The 17885-nt window shown below is 28.6% G+C and overlaps 1 protein-coding gene across 4 annotated transcripts in view; it reads left to right on the top strand.

Annotated features, from left to right (window-relative positions):
* LOC123261921 (protein PFC0760c-like) overlaps positions 1-17885 on the top strand; it is a 69958-nt gene that overhangs the window by 27073 nt on the left and 25000 nt on the right. For 3 of the 4 annotated variants that reach the window (XM_044723809.1, XM_044723808.1, XM_044723805.1), the window contains exon 2: positions 1466-1597. The exons of the other annotated variant lie outside the window; for it this stretch is intronic. In XM_044723809.1, coding sequence (XP_044579744.1) covers positions 1534-1597 — 64 coding nt within the window. In that variant the 5' untranslated portion in view covers positions 1466-1533. The remainder of the gene's footprint in view (positions 1-1465; positions 1598-17885) is intronic. 4 annotated transcript variants of the gene reach the window in all.

Here is a 17885-nt window from a genome sequence, read left to right as displayed (position 1 = left end):
TTTAGGGAAGTACAAGCGAGAGTGTGGGAAAATAGTGAATTTCTATAAATGGGAATAGGCTAATATGGTTGCAGGGTGAACTAATGGAAATAATCACGTGACTTGTAGTATGCATTTGTCCATAGAAGAAAAATAATTTGAATTTTATTATTCTAACGAATTGCTGCAAATATCAACTTTCTTATCTATAGTTTTTTTTTATACAATTAATATTTTCCGATTTATGATCATAACTACCCATTTTTCAATAAGGGCAATGTACTTTATGTTAACGTTCAATCATTTTTTTCTTCAAAGTATGAAAGCTTACCTATCCTTTAATTTTTACGGTAAATTATTTGAAGGAAAATTTACACAAAAAAAGAGTAGATCCCTTTAATCGAAAATTGTTATCACGCTCATCTTTATTTTGATCTTTTTAATAAAATTTCAAGACCATGTGAAAAAAAAAATTTTTAACTTCCCGCTAAGAAAATTGAAAATTTTCAAAAATCGAGAAGTTATTGTTTTTACCCCGTTTTTCGAAAATCGAGTTTTACCGATCAATTCAAAAAACTAATCAGCTCTTAAGCTTAAAAAACCACGTCAATTGCCACCAGTCCCATCAAAATCGGTTGATTCGTTCAAGAGTTATCGAAAACGAAAAATTTCGAAAAAAGGGTTTTTTTCACATAACTTCAAGATTTCTTTTTGGATCATTTTTGACAAAATGGAATAATTATTAGAGCTCAAAAAATCACGTCGATCGCCACCGAGAACGTGAAAATTGGTTCATTGGTTCGTGAGTTATCGTTGTCGAAAAAATTCGGAAAAAGTGAATTTTTCAAATTTCTCTAAGATTTTCAGTTCGATCAGTTTGTGTTCAAAAGTATATCATAGATTCTAAAAAAGTGCGTGGAATACTGCCAACCGCGTGAAAATTGATTCATTCATTTAGAAATTATTGCAGTTTGAAAATTCAAAAAATACGGTTTCATTAAACTTTCATCATTGATATCCTATATTATAAAATAGATGAAAGTCTTGAAGTTAGTCAAAGGTCGAAACTCGCAAAAAACGAGCCACGATTCATTATTGGTTAAAATTTAGGCGCGCGCGTAGCGCGCTATTCAAATTTCTAGTATATTATATTTTACATTTATGTAACTAGACTTTGTATGTGTTAACAATTAATTTTTTCATTATTTTGCATATGTCTGCTTACATAGTGATAGACTCGCCTAAATCTTAAAAGTTGTACCGAACAATATAGTATGTAATTGTTTGCATGAAAATTATGCATTGAGTCTTGAACATAACCCATTTATTTTATTTATTTTTAAAAATAATTTTGAAATATTTAGTATTCAATGATATCTTAGTTTCTTTTTAATAATAATAATAATGATTAATAAATGATATTGAGGCAATTGACTGTTCTGCAATGATAACCGAGACTATCATTGTCTTTGTAATTTTTATGTAGAAATGCAAGCGATTCTCGGCTCGTGGGTTAACTTGGTTAGATGGTAAGGGCATCAATACGAGGACAACATGAGGGAACGTACGCCATCGGCGGACGACACCCCTAAAAGGGCTCCGCCTGCACCGCTCAGAGGTGAGTGTGTACACCCCTTACAAACCCGCTCCTCACCCCTTACCCGCACTCTCTGTCAATACCAATGTTAAATTGCTATGTAATCATAATAACACCGATTTATGAATGGAATTTTTCTGGCTTACGAACAGGAGGCTTCAAGGGCTAGTAGAAATCCTCAGCATTTCCGTCATTCTAACGACATTTTTTGTGTCTCTACCTATTATGTTCCCTCAAACTTATTACTTTGGGTGACTGAGCTGAGAAAATTTCAGACCATTGATTGTGTTATGAGATGGAAAAATCATTTTTCAAAAAAATTCACAAGAATATTTTAGAAATTTTTTTTCTTATAATAGTTTTTTATAGAGTGAAAAAATTCACTCTTGAATCAGAAAAATAAAACTGGAGGATAAGGAAAAAAAATTCTTTGCTCAAGATTTTTATGAACAAAAAATTTGAATGTACCTCACAAATGTACTCTTAATTGGAAATGTAAAATTTCTCAAACCAAGAAAACAAGTTTGAAGACAAAAAACTCTTGAATCAAAACAACTGGTCCCTCTCAAAAAAATTATCTTGGATCAAAAATGTGTCTTCTGAATCAAGTAATTTTCTTTAGTGTAGTCAAACATTTTTTTCTTCAATCAAGATAATATTTTTATCAGTATAGGCAAAAAATTTTAACCAAAAAATAGTCAGTCAATGTCTGTTAATTTGATCGCGTAAAAAAATGACAGCTAATTTCTTATCACTCAAAGTGATGAACAAGCTTTTGATATCGTTGTAACTTATTTATATATGAATTTAATGCTAATCCCAAAAGATTACACGCTGAAAGATAAATCACACACGTATCGAGCCTAACTCCCATTCACGTTTGTGAAATATTGATGGGGTAAATTGCTCGCGTAAAATTGAATTAGCCAATCTAATTACCAACCATATAAATTTACTTGCGGACTACCAACCCACTCATATTATTATTATTATTATTATTATTATTATTATTATTATTATTATTATTATTATTATTATTATTATAGTTATTATCATTATACATAATGCAGCCGTGATATGAGTCTACCTAATTTTCACGTTCAAAGACACATCTAATATTTTCATGTAAATTGGCACCGTTGATTCATCCATATCTGCAGTTGCATATATGTATATATTTCATATATATATACATAATATTGTATACATTTGTTACGTCACATTGTGTGTTATTGAGAGCACTTCATTCAACGATCAATCATTGCGTATAGAGCACATGCATTCAATTCCAGTCAAAATGATTTATGGTGCACTAAAAGATAATATATCTCCAATTAAATTCATAATTAATATATTTACTTTGATATCGATATCAGAATATCTAATTTCGTTTTTAATTTTGCCGCAAGTCCGAACCGCCGTCAACGGAGACGAGTCTGCTTTTTGCACTAGTCATTTTAATTGCTGCTTATACATTTCACCGGTTCCTCTTTTCAATTATGTTTTTATTACCAAACTCAAATCTTGTATTAAATTTTCCGGATATGCTTTCAAGCAGCTAACAAAATGTCATTAAAAATTCAATAGTTTCCTCAATTTATTACTTACGAAATTAGATATCCGATTTTAACCACTAAAAAGATTTACATTTATCAATTTTAAATACTGTAAAAAATTTTTTGGTCTCGGTGTGGTGTAAAAATTTGGTGTGAATGTTATTTCAAACACTGTTAAAATGAGATGAAAAAAGTATATAATAATAATAATAATAATAATAATAATAATAATAACTTATTCACAAATTTGGTGCTACTTTCACACCAAATTTCTATACCACACCGAGACCAAAAAATTTTTTACATTGGAAAAACTATATTGAACATTTTTACAAGTAAAAAATTACTATACATGGAAAAAAATGTTACATTGATAAAAAAATCAATTTAATTTACGAGAAAAATTCTTGAACCAAGAAAATCGTTTTGAAATTCTTCAACTTTTTGATTTAACTAGGAAAATTCTTAAACTGAGAAATTTTTCTTGGTTTAAGCAAATTTTAATTGATTTAAAAATTTTGAATCTGGATTAAAGATAATAAACATCTTCAAAATAATTTTCTTAGATAAAGAATTTTTCTTCTAAATCAATTCAATTTTTTCTTTCAGTGTAATTTAAAATAAATAATCGGAAAATTGCATCTTAAAAGGGGTTCAATTTTAGAATGACAATGATAAAAAACTTTTCTCACTGTGGTGTGAATTTTCTATCAATTATCAGCGCATGCTCAAAACACCTGAGCTGGTAAATTCAAGTACAGGTTATATTATACGCTGTTTGTGTTTATATTTTTTGGTATTTATTCGTAAAATAATAAAGAGTAAATAAGAAATTTATAGCCAATAATTTTGCGTATTTAAAATAAACAGAATATTTATTGGAAATACCAGACAAAAATTTTTTTTTAATCTACGCATATTTATACTTTTAAGCTACAGTATGACAGCCTTCAAGTTAGTTACATTCAAAATTACATTAGATCCCGACTTTGTATCACTGAATGGTGAAAATTTTAAATCAACTCGGTTGACATTTCAGGTGATACAGATACAGTTTTTTTTATCACTTGGTGAGATTTTTGCACCATTTTTTTCCGTGTTCTGTTTTACTCCTATACCATTGTCGTCACAATACTCCCTTTAAACTAGACAACAATCTACTATCAAACATATTATTTTTCATGTGATTACCCCACAATTTTAAATAAACTTTTGAGTGGTTCGTTACAACTTCAAACTAGAAATTTTTGTTTAAACTTTTATCAAATACCTTGACATTTGAATTTGAAGTTAAGAGTTGGTAAACTAATTTTTCAAAGTTCTTTAAAGTTTATATACCTTTTTTAAACTTCAAAACTATGTTGTTCTTTATTTCAACAAAATTAAATGAATTTCCATTCAAAAATTTCCAAATGTTTCAATTTGTTCGACATTATTCATGTATTAAAATCCTTACTGAGAGTACTATAAGTTTTAAACTCATAATTAATCAAATAAAAGTTGAGTCTCTAAACTTCAATAATGGAACATTTAAACAATAAAGTAAATATAACAAAAAACTTCTCTTTTAATCGGTAATTATAATTAAATCTCCTTTGGTTAATGACAATGTTGATAAAAAAGTGACTTTCATAAATACTGTACACCGAGCATACATATACACACGTACAGATCTGATAACATATCACATATCGGTTTTGACAAGTGTTCAGGTGTTTCGTTATGCTGCATTAAGTGTTGCCGCTAGATTGCAAAATCAAAAAAAGATAATAAAAAGAAAAAACAAAAAAGAGAAAGAGAAAGAGACCTATTACAAATATATATGTCATAGTACTTAGCAGACTTCACCCCGTCTTTGTTACTATGCAACTCCTCTTATTCTCACAAGATAGTTTTGTCTCACTCTCTCAGGGTTTTATTCTCTGAATTTTCTATCCTCTATCTCTTCCTACTATTCCATTCGTAGATCGTGGACTCGTTCTCTGTAGGGGATACCAACTCAACTTCCTTCCCCTCTGCACCCGAGAACCCTCCGCCGTCTCGTGGCGTTTGGTCGATACACGTCACACGCACGTTCACTTTCTATTTCTCTCTCTATCTCCGTCTCTGTCTTTGTCTATTTTTCTCTCGGCATCTCTCTTCGCTCTTTCAACAAACTCGCAAAAGTCTCACGAGCTTTTACAAGAGACAATTCTCGTTTTTTTTCATAATACTCATCCCACATTGTACTTTGAAGTTCTTTTTTGTACTTTGTACTTAACAATAGCAATATTTTCAAAAAATTAATTAGATACACTAAGAGATAGCCTACTTACCGTTTTAATCTCGAAAATTGAAGATAAAAAACTTGTACTTTATTTTAATGACTACTAGGTCTTAAATGATATATTATGAATGAATTTAATTACATAAATTAAGTGATTAATTGAGCTATTAAGATATTGACAATATTTTCCATTGTTTTTACTCTATTTTTAATCAAATTAAAGCAAAGTATATTATAATCATTTAATTATCAGTAGTTTATCCAATTAAAGATAATAAGAATTCAAAATATGTTGAAAAAAAATGAATATTTTATAACACAATTATATAAAATATATATTTTCAATAGCTAACTATCACCCTTTTTTCGTGTATATGTTTTAACTATAGCTATAACTGACATACATGATAAATATATAACACACACATATGAAAATATGCAAAAAAATATGTACTTAAAACTGTATAAAAAATATAATTTTGTAAATATATCAACGGTCTAATTAACAAATTGTGTAACTCTACATTTTTTAGAAACACTGAAAAAAAGCTTAGCTTGCGTCAAGAAAAAAATCATACGCCAAGAAATTATTTTGAAGAAAAAAATTAGGAAAACGGTTGACCCTAAAGGCCATCCCTGCAACTTCCCGCTACCTCCATACCTAAGTGCTCAACAATTCACTTATTTTTTAAGCTCTTCGAGCTCAAAAATATAATTTATGTGTAATTTTGAGCTCTCCGAGCTTAAATAAATCGCTGTTCTGTGCTTTTGAGCTCTTCAAGCTCAAAAAGCTAATGGAAGTTTTATAGAACACTATTTTTTGAATTTTCAAACCGCAATAACTTTTGAATGAATTAACCGATTTCCTCGCGGTTTACGGCATTCAACGCAGTTTTTTGAGTTCTTTGGAAAACCTTTAAGCGTAGACTGGTCAGACTAAAAATTTCATAGAAATTCTGAAAAAAACATTTTTTTCAATTTTTTTCGATAACGATATTTCACGAACAAATTAACCGATTTTGACCAGGCTGGTGGCAATCGACGTGGTTTTTTGAGGTTAAGAGCTGATTAGTTTTTGGAATTGATCGGTTCAGGGGTTTAAAAGATATTTGAAAAAAACGAATTTTTGGAAATTTTATTTTAGAGATTTCTCAAAATTGATCGACTAAAATTCTGTAAATTAGTATCAGAATTTTAGGGGCAAAGTAACTCTTCAAAACGCCACTTATTTCGATAGAATCGGATGATCCGTTCAAAAGTTATGAGAGATTTACACACACACACACACACACACACACACACACACACACACACACACACACACACACACACGGTGACATCACCGCGGAAATTATCAGGAAAGCTTCCTAGAACCTCAAAACGTCGAGATCTGATGAAAACTCGATTTTCGAAAAACGGGGTGAAAACAGTAACTTTCCGATTTTTGAAAATTTTCAATTTTCTTAGCGGGAAGTTAAAAAATTCTTAAGCCAAATTTTTCTTGGTTTGAGTACATTTTTCTTAGTTTAAACATTTTTTTATTGACTTAAAAAAATTAATTTCTTAGCGGAAAATTTTTTCTCTTAAGACAAGCTAACCTTTTTATCAGTGGTTATTTGAAATTTTCCGACAATGATGGTACGAAAAAATATTATTTGAGTAACCTAGACAAAAATATTATTGATCAAATTCTTGTTTACATTGTTTTTATTTTCATTCATGTATTTCTTACATATTTCCACGATTTATATTGAATATATTTTATATATGATTCTTTTATTTTGAATATATTTTCTTTATATTTTTGTTATAAATTTTTTTTATTATCAAAACTTGACCTGTTTTTCTGCATCAATTCCATTAAGTTATTGGAAGGAAAAAAATTAATTTACTGCAGGCAATAAAACGCTGAGAAAAAAAACATTCTGGTGCAAGATAATATGATTTTTTTGGAACTAAAGAAACTTTTAATTGCTCGAATCAAAATAAAAGTTTAATGTGCAAACTTTATTTAAAAGAATCACTACACAACATTTGGTTAGTGAAATTGATTGAGCAAAAGCAATACAAAGTGTATAAATTTCAGATAAGACTGAAAATCTTCCCTGAATGTTAAATGCGCAAAATGGTCAAAGTTTTTGTGTCAATATGTTTAGTTTTATATTTAACAGGTCGAATACATCGAACATAAACTTGCGCTTTAAATTTTACAAAGAAGAACTCTAAATCAATGCAAATAGCCAAATTCAAAGAGTCTTTGTTAAATGATAACAAAAAAAGTGTATAACAAAAATCAAAATTATCCACGGTACTGAAAGGACAATATAAATCGAAATTTTTTGAAATTAGCCTCGGTATAATATAATGTAAGGGACTTGAAACTTTTATGACGGAAACTATTAAAATTTTTATAAGTTTGAAAACTTATATTTATTAATATTTTATTCATTTTTAACTTCCCGCTAAAAATCTCAGATTTTCAAAAATCGGGAAGTTATTGTTTTTACCCCGTTTGGCAAAAATCGAGTTTTCATCAGATCTCGACGTTTGAAGGTCACAGGAAGCTTCCCTGACTACCCCCGCGATGTTGTCACTATGTCTGTATGTATGTATGTGTGTGTGTGTGTGTGTGTGTGTGTGTGTGTGTGTGTGTGTGTGTGTGTGTGTGTGTGTGTGTGTGTGTGTGTGTGTGTGTGTGTGTGTGTGTGTGTGACTATGTGACTCGCTTATAACTTTTGAACGGTTGAACCGATTTCATCGCGGTTGGTGCCATTCGAAAGGGCTACGCTGAACTTAGATTTCCTGAGAATTTGAACCGATTCGGACCGATAGATTTTAAGAAATCTTGAAAAATCTTAAAAAAAATAAGAAAAATCATTTTTGAAAGTAGTTTTTGGAATATCTTTTAAACGGCTCTATCGATCAACTTCAAAACTAATCCGCCCTTAAGCTTGAAAACCACGCCGATCGGCGTCAACCCGATCAAAATCGGTTGATTCGTTCGAGAGATAGCGTGAACGAAAGAAAACCGAAAACCGAAAAGTGTTTTTTCACATAACTTCGTCATTTCTTCTCGGATCACTTTTGATGACATAGCATAATTTATAGAGCTTAAAAACCGCGTCGATTGCCGCCAAAAACGTAGACGTCGGTTAATTAGTTCAAAAGATATCGTCAATAAAAGATTTGAAAACAAGTGTTTTTTTAAAATCACTGCGACATTTTTAACTTCCCACTAACAAAATCGAAGATTTTCAAAAATTAGGAAGTTATTGTTTTCACCCTGTTTTTTTTTTTCTTTACTCACGTCTTAACGATAATAATTTTTTGAATGAGCTTGGATAGCTCAAAATGACACGAAAATTATATTTATGAGCTCGAAAAGCGCAAAAAGTAATAAGTGCAATTTTAAGCGCTTAAGTATGGAATTAGCGGGAAGTTGCCGGGATGGCCGTTAGGGTCAATCGTTTTCCAAATTTTTTTCTGAATTTTTATATCAGTTTTTATCTATATAAATAAAAATAAAATGCCGCATGTATGTCCACGCATCACTTGAGAACGGCTGGACCGATTGAGCTAAATTTTTTTTCGTTATCTTCAGAATTGTAAGGAGAAGGTTTGTATATAAAAAAATTTTTAAAAAATCTACCCTCAAAGGGGATTGCGGGAGCGTTAACAATGAATTATTCCCGTTTTTGAACTATAGCTCCTATAGGGTTCCCAAATTTGGTAGGAATCTTTTGTAAGAGATATAGAAATAATCTATGAACGAATTTTACGATAGCTCGCTCCACAGGGGGTTGCGGGGGTGGATTTAACTTTCAAATTGTAAATCCTACAGACGAAAAATTTAGGTGGAGTCTTCCATATGTGATGCGGAAATGATCTAAGAGCGGATTTTACAACCCACCCCCAATAAGGATTACGGGGGTGGGTGTTAGAATGTTAAGTTTTCATTTTCAAACTTTAACTTCTACAGACTCCAAATTTAATAGGAATCTTCGTGTATGATGTTAAGTTCAGCTAAGAGTGGATTTTATCAAATTCCAACCTCAAAAGGGATTGCGGGGGCGTTAGCCATGAAAATTTCTCATTTCCAATCGATAGTTTTTATGGACTCAAAGTTTTGTTGGAATCTTTTATTTACAATGTAGACATCATCTCGAATAGGATCTTACGAAATTCTTTCCCCGCATAGGAGTGCGGAAGTGATAATTGTCAAAAAATTCATATTCTTCAAATACAGTTCCTACAGATATAAAATTTAAAGAATCTCAAGAGATACAGGAAATTACAGGGATAGCCTTCAAGGTCAACCGATTTAAATATTTTTCTTAGTCAATGATTAGATTTCAACCAAAAACGAATTTCGTGATAATTCAATTGATATGTAGGTTGTGTCAGAGTGGTGAGTAGAATGTAAAAATATTTTTGTTCATAAACTATGACTTTTTGCTACATGAAATTAAGGACATATCTATTAAACTTCAATAACATTTAATAAAAACTTCCTTACAACAATCATCTCTTTGGCAGCGAGGAAAAAGTCATTTTGTAAGGTTTTCAAAACTTAACATGACATGTAGTTATTCAGTCAACGGACTAAGAACTTTATACATGTTATTTTTGCTAATCACATAACTAATTAATTGATTTTATGATTACGGAAATGTAACGGTTGAAAATGAATGCATTTTTCAAACACTTGATTATTAATTTCAAGCCGATTAATAAAATCTATTATCAGTTTGTCAGCGCGTAAGAACTTTTTTATTGTTATTGTTTCAAAATACCAAGGAGAAGACGACCTGACTAAGGTCATGCCAGTTAATGAAATGTGGGACGAGCTATCTCACGTTCAAACCGCACTGACGATCATAAATAAATCGCCAGGCCAGTCGTTGAAAATTTGCGGAATCAAATCGGAGTTTCCCTGTTTCGTGCATGGGAAATTATACGTCCTGTGTTCGTGAATCGGAAAACCATGATCTTTATATATTTACGCACCGCAAAAAAAGATAAAAAATGTAGTCCATCAAAAAGCTTTAAATTGATTAAGTGTATAACTATGTTGCATTGAATGTAAATAAGAATTTTGTATTAAATTTTGACTATACTTTTCACAAATATATGTAGGTGATACGAAGTTCACCGGGTCGTCTAGTTAGTTATAATAATGTAATCAAATATTGGTTAATTTGTATCATACACGGAGAAAAAAATTTTGCTATAGGAACTCTATAGTAGTTAGTTAGCTGTAAAAAGTTCCAGTAGGTTAACGTATTCTTATAGTAACAATACCGTTTGGCTCCTGCAACTCTACATCGTTGAGCTCTGAGAGCTAAACGTTATTTACCTCTCACAACTCTACAGGATCGTTCTGAGACTATAACAAATTTTTGGAAGTCTGCATTGATAGAAGGATTTCTTAGTATTTAAAAAGATTTCTTTGTATTTAAGAAATCATTTCTTAAACATCATTTCTTAGTATTTAAAAAATATTTCTTAAATATTAAGAAATATAACTACTAAGAAATATTTCTTAAATACAAAGAAATATTTCTTAAATACTAAGAAATATTTTTTAAATATTAAGAAATATAACTACTAAGAAATATTTCTTAAATACAAAGAAATCTTCTTAAATGCTAAGAAATCCTTCTATCAGTGTGCTTAATAATTTTTTTTACGATTTAGCATTGATAATTTAATAAATACATGCGGCAGAATGAATTTATATTGCCAACAATAATTGTATATGACAAATAAGAATAGTATTATACACTGATAGAAGGATTTATTTATAGTTAAAAATATTTGTTAATATTTAACAAATCATTTATTAAAAGCCATTTTTTAGTCCTTAACAAATATTTCTTAGTATTTAAAAAGATTTATTAATATTTAATAAATGAATATCAGATTTATTAAATACAATCAAATTATTTTAAATACTAAGAAATATTTGTTTAATACTAAAAAGTGGCCTCTAATAAATGATTTGTTAACTATGAACAAATATTATTTAATACAAATAAATCCTTCTATCAGTGTGATAGAAATAAAATAATAATAGAATTTATATTACAAATAAAAATTATTTGTAAAATAAAAATATGGTCGTCACAAAATTATCTTATTTTCTTAATTATATCAATAAATATTGGACATAAAATCACTACCGTATATGCACAAGAAAAGATAAATAAACGAAAACAAATTTTATTTTGTGTTAAATGGGGTCATCTTTTTAATGTATTCCAATAACTTATCACTTATCACAATATATTCAACTAATAAATTAAATTAACAGTCACTGCAAATGAACCTTGAAAAACCATAAATATAAAACTGTTCTAACGAAATTCAATTTGACAAAAAAAAAAAACCTATTTCCTTAAATAAATAAATTGGGAACTTAATTGTCCTTATATATTTTTAATAATATGGATTAGTAACAAAATAATTCTGTTTGTGATTTTAGAAAGTTATGAAATATGTCAGCGCACTCCACTACTGCGCAACGTAGAGCGCTCCCAACTATACCGTTTGGCTCTGAGAACAATCCCGTAGAGCTCTGAGAGCTCAACAACATTTAGTTATCAGAACTAAATAACATTTTTTTACTGTAACTCTACAACGAACAATAAACTGTGTATAGTTGTGGTAACTCTACAGTTAGGTTACCAGAACGAAATTTTTTTTCCGTGTACAAATATTCAAAGTGAGGAAAATGATCCGTTTATTACAAAAAATAATCTAGTAATTATATAATTGATAACATTCATTTCAAATATAAAAACAAACACATTTTTTGAAGTCATACAGCAATTTTTATAAATAATACTATTATTCTTAAATAATGATGCGAAATAAATCGTGAATATTCATTAATTTGACCATCAATAGACGCGCTAAACTTTTTTCCGTGAACTGAAAGTAAAAGTTTGGTTAATAAATTTAAAGAAAGTTGAAAAGCGTATTAATATGATTTTTATTTCGCAATGATAGAATATAAAATAAATTTATTATTAAAACTATTTCCAGGATAACCATTATAATTAAGCATTCTTTTTTTCGCTACATTAAATAACTCAAGAAATTATTTCCTCAATTGTACCAACATTTTCTCCGGGTTTTAGATACAAATATAATTTTCATTAACGCCGCTTCTTAACTCTATCTACTAGTATTATATATTATATCTAAATATAAATATATGCAGAATAGAAATACCTCAGAAACTTTAAATAACACTCATTGCATTACATTCGTTCTAGCTCTCGAATTCTGGAAAATATTTCTGCGTCTCAAAATTATTAATGGATTAAATCATACCATAAAATTTCTAAATTTATTTTTTATTTCACTTGACCTATAACCTATAAGTATACAATTCAACAAAATAAAAACCAAACGTACATAGTGTAAATATTTTTTATTTACAGATAATCTCCGATGAAAATATTCCTTAATCGCATGTTAAACAGAAATATCCGTAAAAACTAAAAAAAAAAAAAACAACTATGTGATAAATTTTCATTTTATTATTAAATTCTACCCTCGAACACATCCTCCTTTTCCGATCAAGAATTAAATTCAAATTTATTGGAAAGTGATGATAAAAAAAAATAAATTCGCTCGCTTGGATTTTTCATGGATTACAGATAGCTGATACGAAATAAAGTTACTGCATGTATATATTAGATAAAACTCCTGAGATTCTCTCTCTCCAGAAATAAGAAAAATAAAATAAAAAGTAATACTTTTACTTACGAATACAGGTCCATCCGAGTCTTGCCCATCATTTGGCTCCCCTTTCTTTCCACTTCAAATCACCGAGTCAACCATTACATCCCTCTATTCTAACTCATGCACTACATATATGCTCGTATTTTCGTACGCCTCGACTCCTTTAATCTATCTCATTTTTCTAAAGATAGAATCCTTATACTTAGACGAAGGATGAAGGATGGAGAATAAGCGAAATGAAGCATATTGTATAGCATATCTGTTAGACTTTGTACAAAACCATTTATCAAATTTCTCCGTATGGTTTTAACCAGGTTCGGGTTTACAATGGTTTCATGCTCTTGTCACAATTTACCCGAAAACAATTAAATTTTATCTGATCCATAATGGATCTACTTTATTATACTTATCTCCAAATATTTATTATTAATATTACTCTAATATATTATTTTTCATTTTATTGTTGAATATGATATGAAGGAAATTTAGATTTCAATTTTAATTGGACTTTTGTGTGAATTTTTGACAGTAATTGGATGGAAATTCAAAACGGGTCCGATAGTATATAATTGTTATCTCTTATCTAATTTTTCATTTTTCTCAACTCCTTCAATATTATTATTATTATTATTATTATTATTATTATTATTGTTATTATTTCGCTGAATGCTGACTGTCATATACGGGAAAGATTACCACACTTTATTTCTTTAGCGCTTCGGATTATATACATACAAGTGTGCACCGTACACCGTACCCTCAATAATTCCTATATGATAAGCCATATATGGCGCGAGAGAGTACGCGCACACCAAGTTCTACCTTCGTGGCGATCGATTCGCAACACAGGGGCGTAACCAACATGATCATATAAGAATCTACGTGTAAGATATGTAGATATATAATCGATTAAAAATTCTATTGATAATTGATATTAATAATAACTATAATAACTAATATTAATAAGTACGTATTAAATATTGAATAGGCTGAATAAAATTAAAGTTATGGGAAAAATGAGAAAATAGAAACAAAACAAAAGTTGAGATGAAATTTTTTCGAGAAGACAATTTCAGACCCCACGGGTCATTTCAATATGAAAGAAAATTTTAGTAAACTTTCTTTTTCACCAAAATTACGGAATCAACGAGAGGAAAATATTAAAAGTGAATAAGAAAGAATTTTATATGTAAGTTATTCTTCATTTCATGAGTCCTTTGTGTGGGAGAATTTAGTGTAAAAAGTTTTACCGCTCTTTTTTGACAGATTCTTTTTTATTGCTTCAGATCGTTTCAGAAATTTTTTATGTTACCAGAAATAATATTGAATTTTTATTTTTTTTAGTTTTAATTACAATTTTATCGGTATCAATTTTTTAACAGAGATACTTTTTTGTGGTTACTAGCAAAAGCAATGTTTAATCGAGTTTTTGTAAAAAAAAAAAAAAAAAAAAAAAAAAACATTTTAAAAATTGGAACGATTTTAATTTTAATTTTAGATATTGCTGGTCAGTTTTTGTTTCTTCTGACTTGCACAGAAAAAATAAATTCTTCAGTAGAGAAAACAATTTTTTTGTTTCAAGATAAATTTTATTTGAGACTGTTTCGATCATTCCCATTAATTTTCTTGGCTCAAGTAATCTTTCTTTTTCTGTGTATGACAATTTTGTATAAATATTAAAATTCTTAAAACATTATTTTTATTCTAAAATATCCAAATTCTGAGTAAAATATTTAAGAAACCCTAAACCATGTTAAGGTCTTTTATTTTAATCTTTTGAAATGCCCATCGACTGATTTTTATCATGTTAACAAATCTGGACGCTGGCAAAAGTTTCAATAGGAAGAAAAGCGGAAAGTTTCGAAACTGACCATTTACTTAAATATTTCTTTTTAATAACACAACCAGTTGAAAAATAATAATGAAATCGGTGATAAGTAAGTAAAGAGAATGACCGAAAGCTACTTTTGTTCTATCGAGTTAAAAGTTCTTGAAAGTTATTATCATCGATCGCGGGAAAAAGTCCAAACAAAAATATTAAATTATAAATTTTATAGAAACTAGTTAACGCTCGCTACGTTGCTATTAACTCATCAATTGCATCGAACATCAAGCAAACATTCACACGATTGATCTGTTAATTAGTTTATTGAATTTGTTTAAAACTTATTCTGACCTATTGATTAAATGAAATTATTTTTTTAATGAATTGAATCACGATAAAATTAAGGAATTTATAAATTATTCTCATTTCATCTTGAAGCTTAATATACCTGGTCAGACCTTTTTCAAATAGGTACACGGAAAAAAAAGTTTATTTAAAAATTGCATCCCCGAGAAAAAATGTTTCTATATAATTATATATAATTGTATATAATCATATATGATTATATATGTAATCATATATAATTATATACAATTATATATGATCATACATAATTATATATAATCATACATGATTATATATGGAATTGTATATGAGGTTATATATAATCATATATAATTATATGTGACTATATATGGAGCAATATACAACCATGCAGGATTATATACAGTTCCATATACAATTATATATAAGTATATAGAATTATATATAATCATACATGATTATATATGGAATTTTATATGAGGTTATATATAATCATATATAATTATATATGACTATATATGGAGCAATATACAACCATGCAGGATTATATATAGTTCCATATACAATTATATATAAGTATATAGAATTATATATAATCATACATGATTATATATGGAATTGTATATGAGGTTATATATAATCAGATATAATTATATATGACTATATATGGAGCAATACACAGCCATGCAAGATTGTATATAGTCCCATATATAATTATATATGCTTATATATAATTAACAGACATAAAAATTTTTTTTTGGTAATCACAAAAAGTGTAAAATGATGTTTATAATTAGGTTTGAATAATTCTGAAATACAAAATTTGTCACATTTCCTATGAGATGTTTTGGTCTGCTCTGCTACTACCTAATAGTAAAATCATTATTTATTTTATTATTTAAATAAGTGTTATATTATAATGAAATTCGGTAAAATAAATAAATTATGAATAATGACTATCCAAATATATATTAAAATCAATTTTTATATTCCATTTATGATAAACTCATATGATACATTATGTAGATCATAGAATCATTATCATCTAAGACAGCAGCACAGCAGACAGATACTTCAAGACGCACGGAGATCACCCAAGTTAAGCAGCATTGAGCAGGGTTAATAGTTGGATGGGTGACTGCTGGTGCTATAGCTATAAAATTATATCTAGATATTTTTTTTTTGCATTTTAATTGGTTACACAGAATTGCGTAGGACCATATTAAATATTCTATCCATAAAATTAACCCAATAATTAATTAGATGTAATAAATATATAATTAAATATTGTTATATATAATTAGATATGATTATATTTGGCCATTTTTCATATATAATCATATATAACCAATTTATATATAAATATATATAAATATTTTTTGTCGGGTCACTAATGATGTAATAATCCAATTGTACGAGTGGCGTTAGTTTTGGTTTGAGGTGATACAAATATTGTATCACCGTGATGTAGATTCCACATCACAGTGAAGTAAATTATGAGTGCGCTACACGCATGCGCCTGAATATTGTATAGGTTATATTTGTTGTTGATGTTTTGTGTCGTATGTAGTTTTTTATTTATTAAGAATTTGTTATAAAAAAAACGTGAAAATCACATGGCCGATGACTTTGTATGTTCAATGCTAAAAAAATATTGTCTTAAAAAATTTATTTCAAGGTTTGAGGGTATGAATATTACCGTCAAGTTAGACCCATTTAAAATACATTAGATACAAAAATTGTATCACCGGGTGGCGTAAATTTAGCATCACCTCTATTGACTTCACAGGTGATACAATTTTTGTATCACCTGATGAAATTTTAAAGCCACTTTTTTTCCGTGTAGTTTTACATTATGTCGCGATTTACAATGGAGTTCAGGAAGTTAATAATAAAACTCGAAAGTCCTGCCTTAAATCAGTGTAGTGATTCTTTGAATTTCCCTCGTAAATAACCCATGCATTCTGAAAAGTGAACAAGTTCTCTCGAAACTTTTCTCAATAAGATACAATTTTAAATCCAATACTTCGCTACAAAGAAGAAAAATATACATAAATATAAATATAACGTCAGGCCAATATGTAAGATAACATGTTTTGTATAAATTCAAATTTTACCTCTTTTCGGCTCATCCTTTTTTCGCTTGATTTTTATCTGTCTTATATAAATTCAAAATCTTTTTAAAATAAATTTCTTATAAATTTTATAACAAAAACTATAATTTTAAATTGCGCGCTTTAACCTTAACCAATAAGGAAGCGGGGTCCATTTTTTTCGATGTCAATAAATTTCGACACTTAACTTGAATTCAATCATGAATTTTATATTTTAGGATAAATATTATAATCTCAAATTCAATGTTAGTTAATAATTTTAACTCAGAAAGTTTTAATTTTGAATTATAACTCATTAATTAAGCAATTAATACATTATTTAAATTAAAAATTTTTGAAAAATCAAACTCTAATTACAATCTCCACCTATACCATTATTTGATTCAATCCTCAAAACAATAAACCATTGTAATAACCCACTGTAAATCTTTATTATATTCAGCACACCTCACACTGAACAATAATTTCAATT

The sequence above is a fragment of the Cotesia glomerata genome, linkage group LG3 (assembly GCF_020080835.1).
Source record: "Cotesia glomerata isolate CgM1 linkage group LG3, MPM_Cglom_v2.3, whole genome shotgun sequence".
NCBI classification, from domain to species: domain Eukaryota; kingdom Metazoa; phylum Arthropoda; class Insecta; order Hymenoptera; family Braconidae; genus Cotesia; species Cotesia glomerata.
Note: the sequence above shows the minus strand (reverse complement) of the source record. Positions and strands in the feature narration are given on the sequence as shown.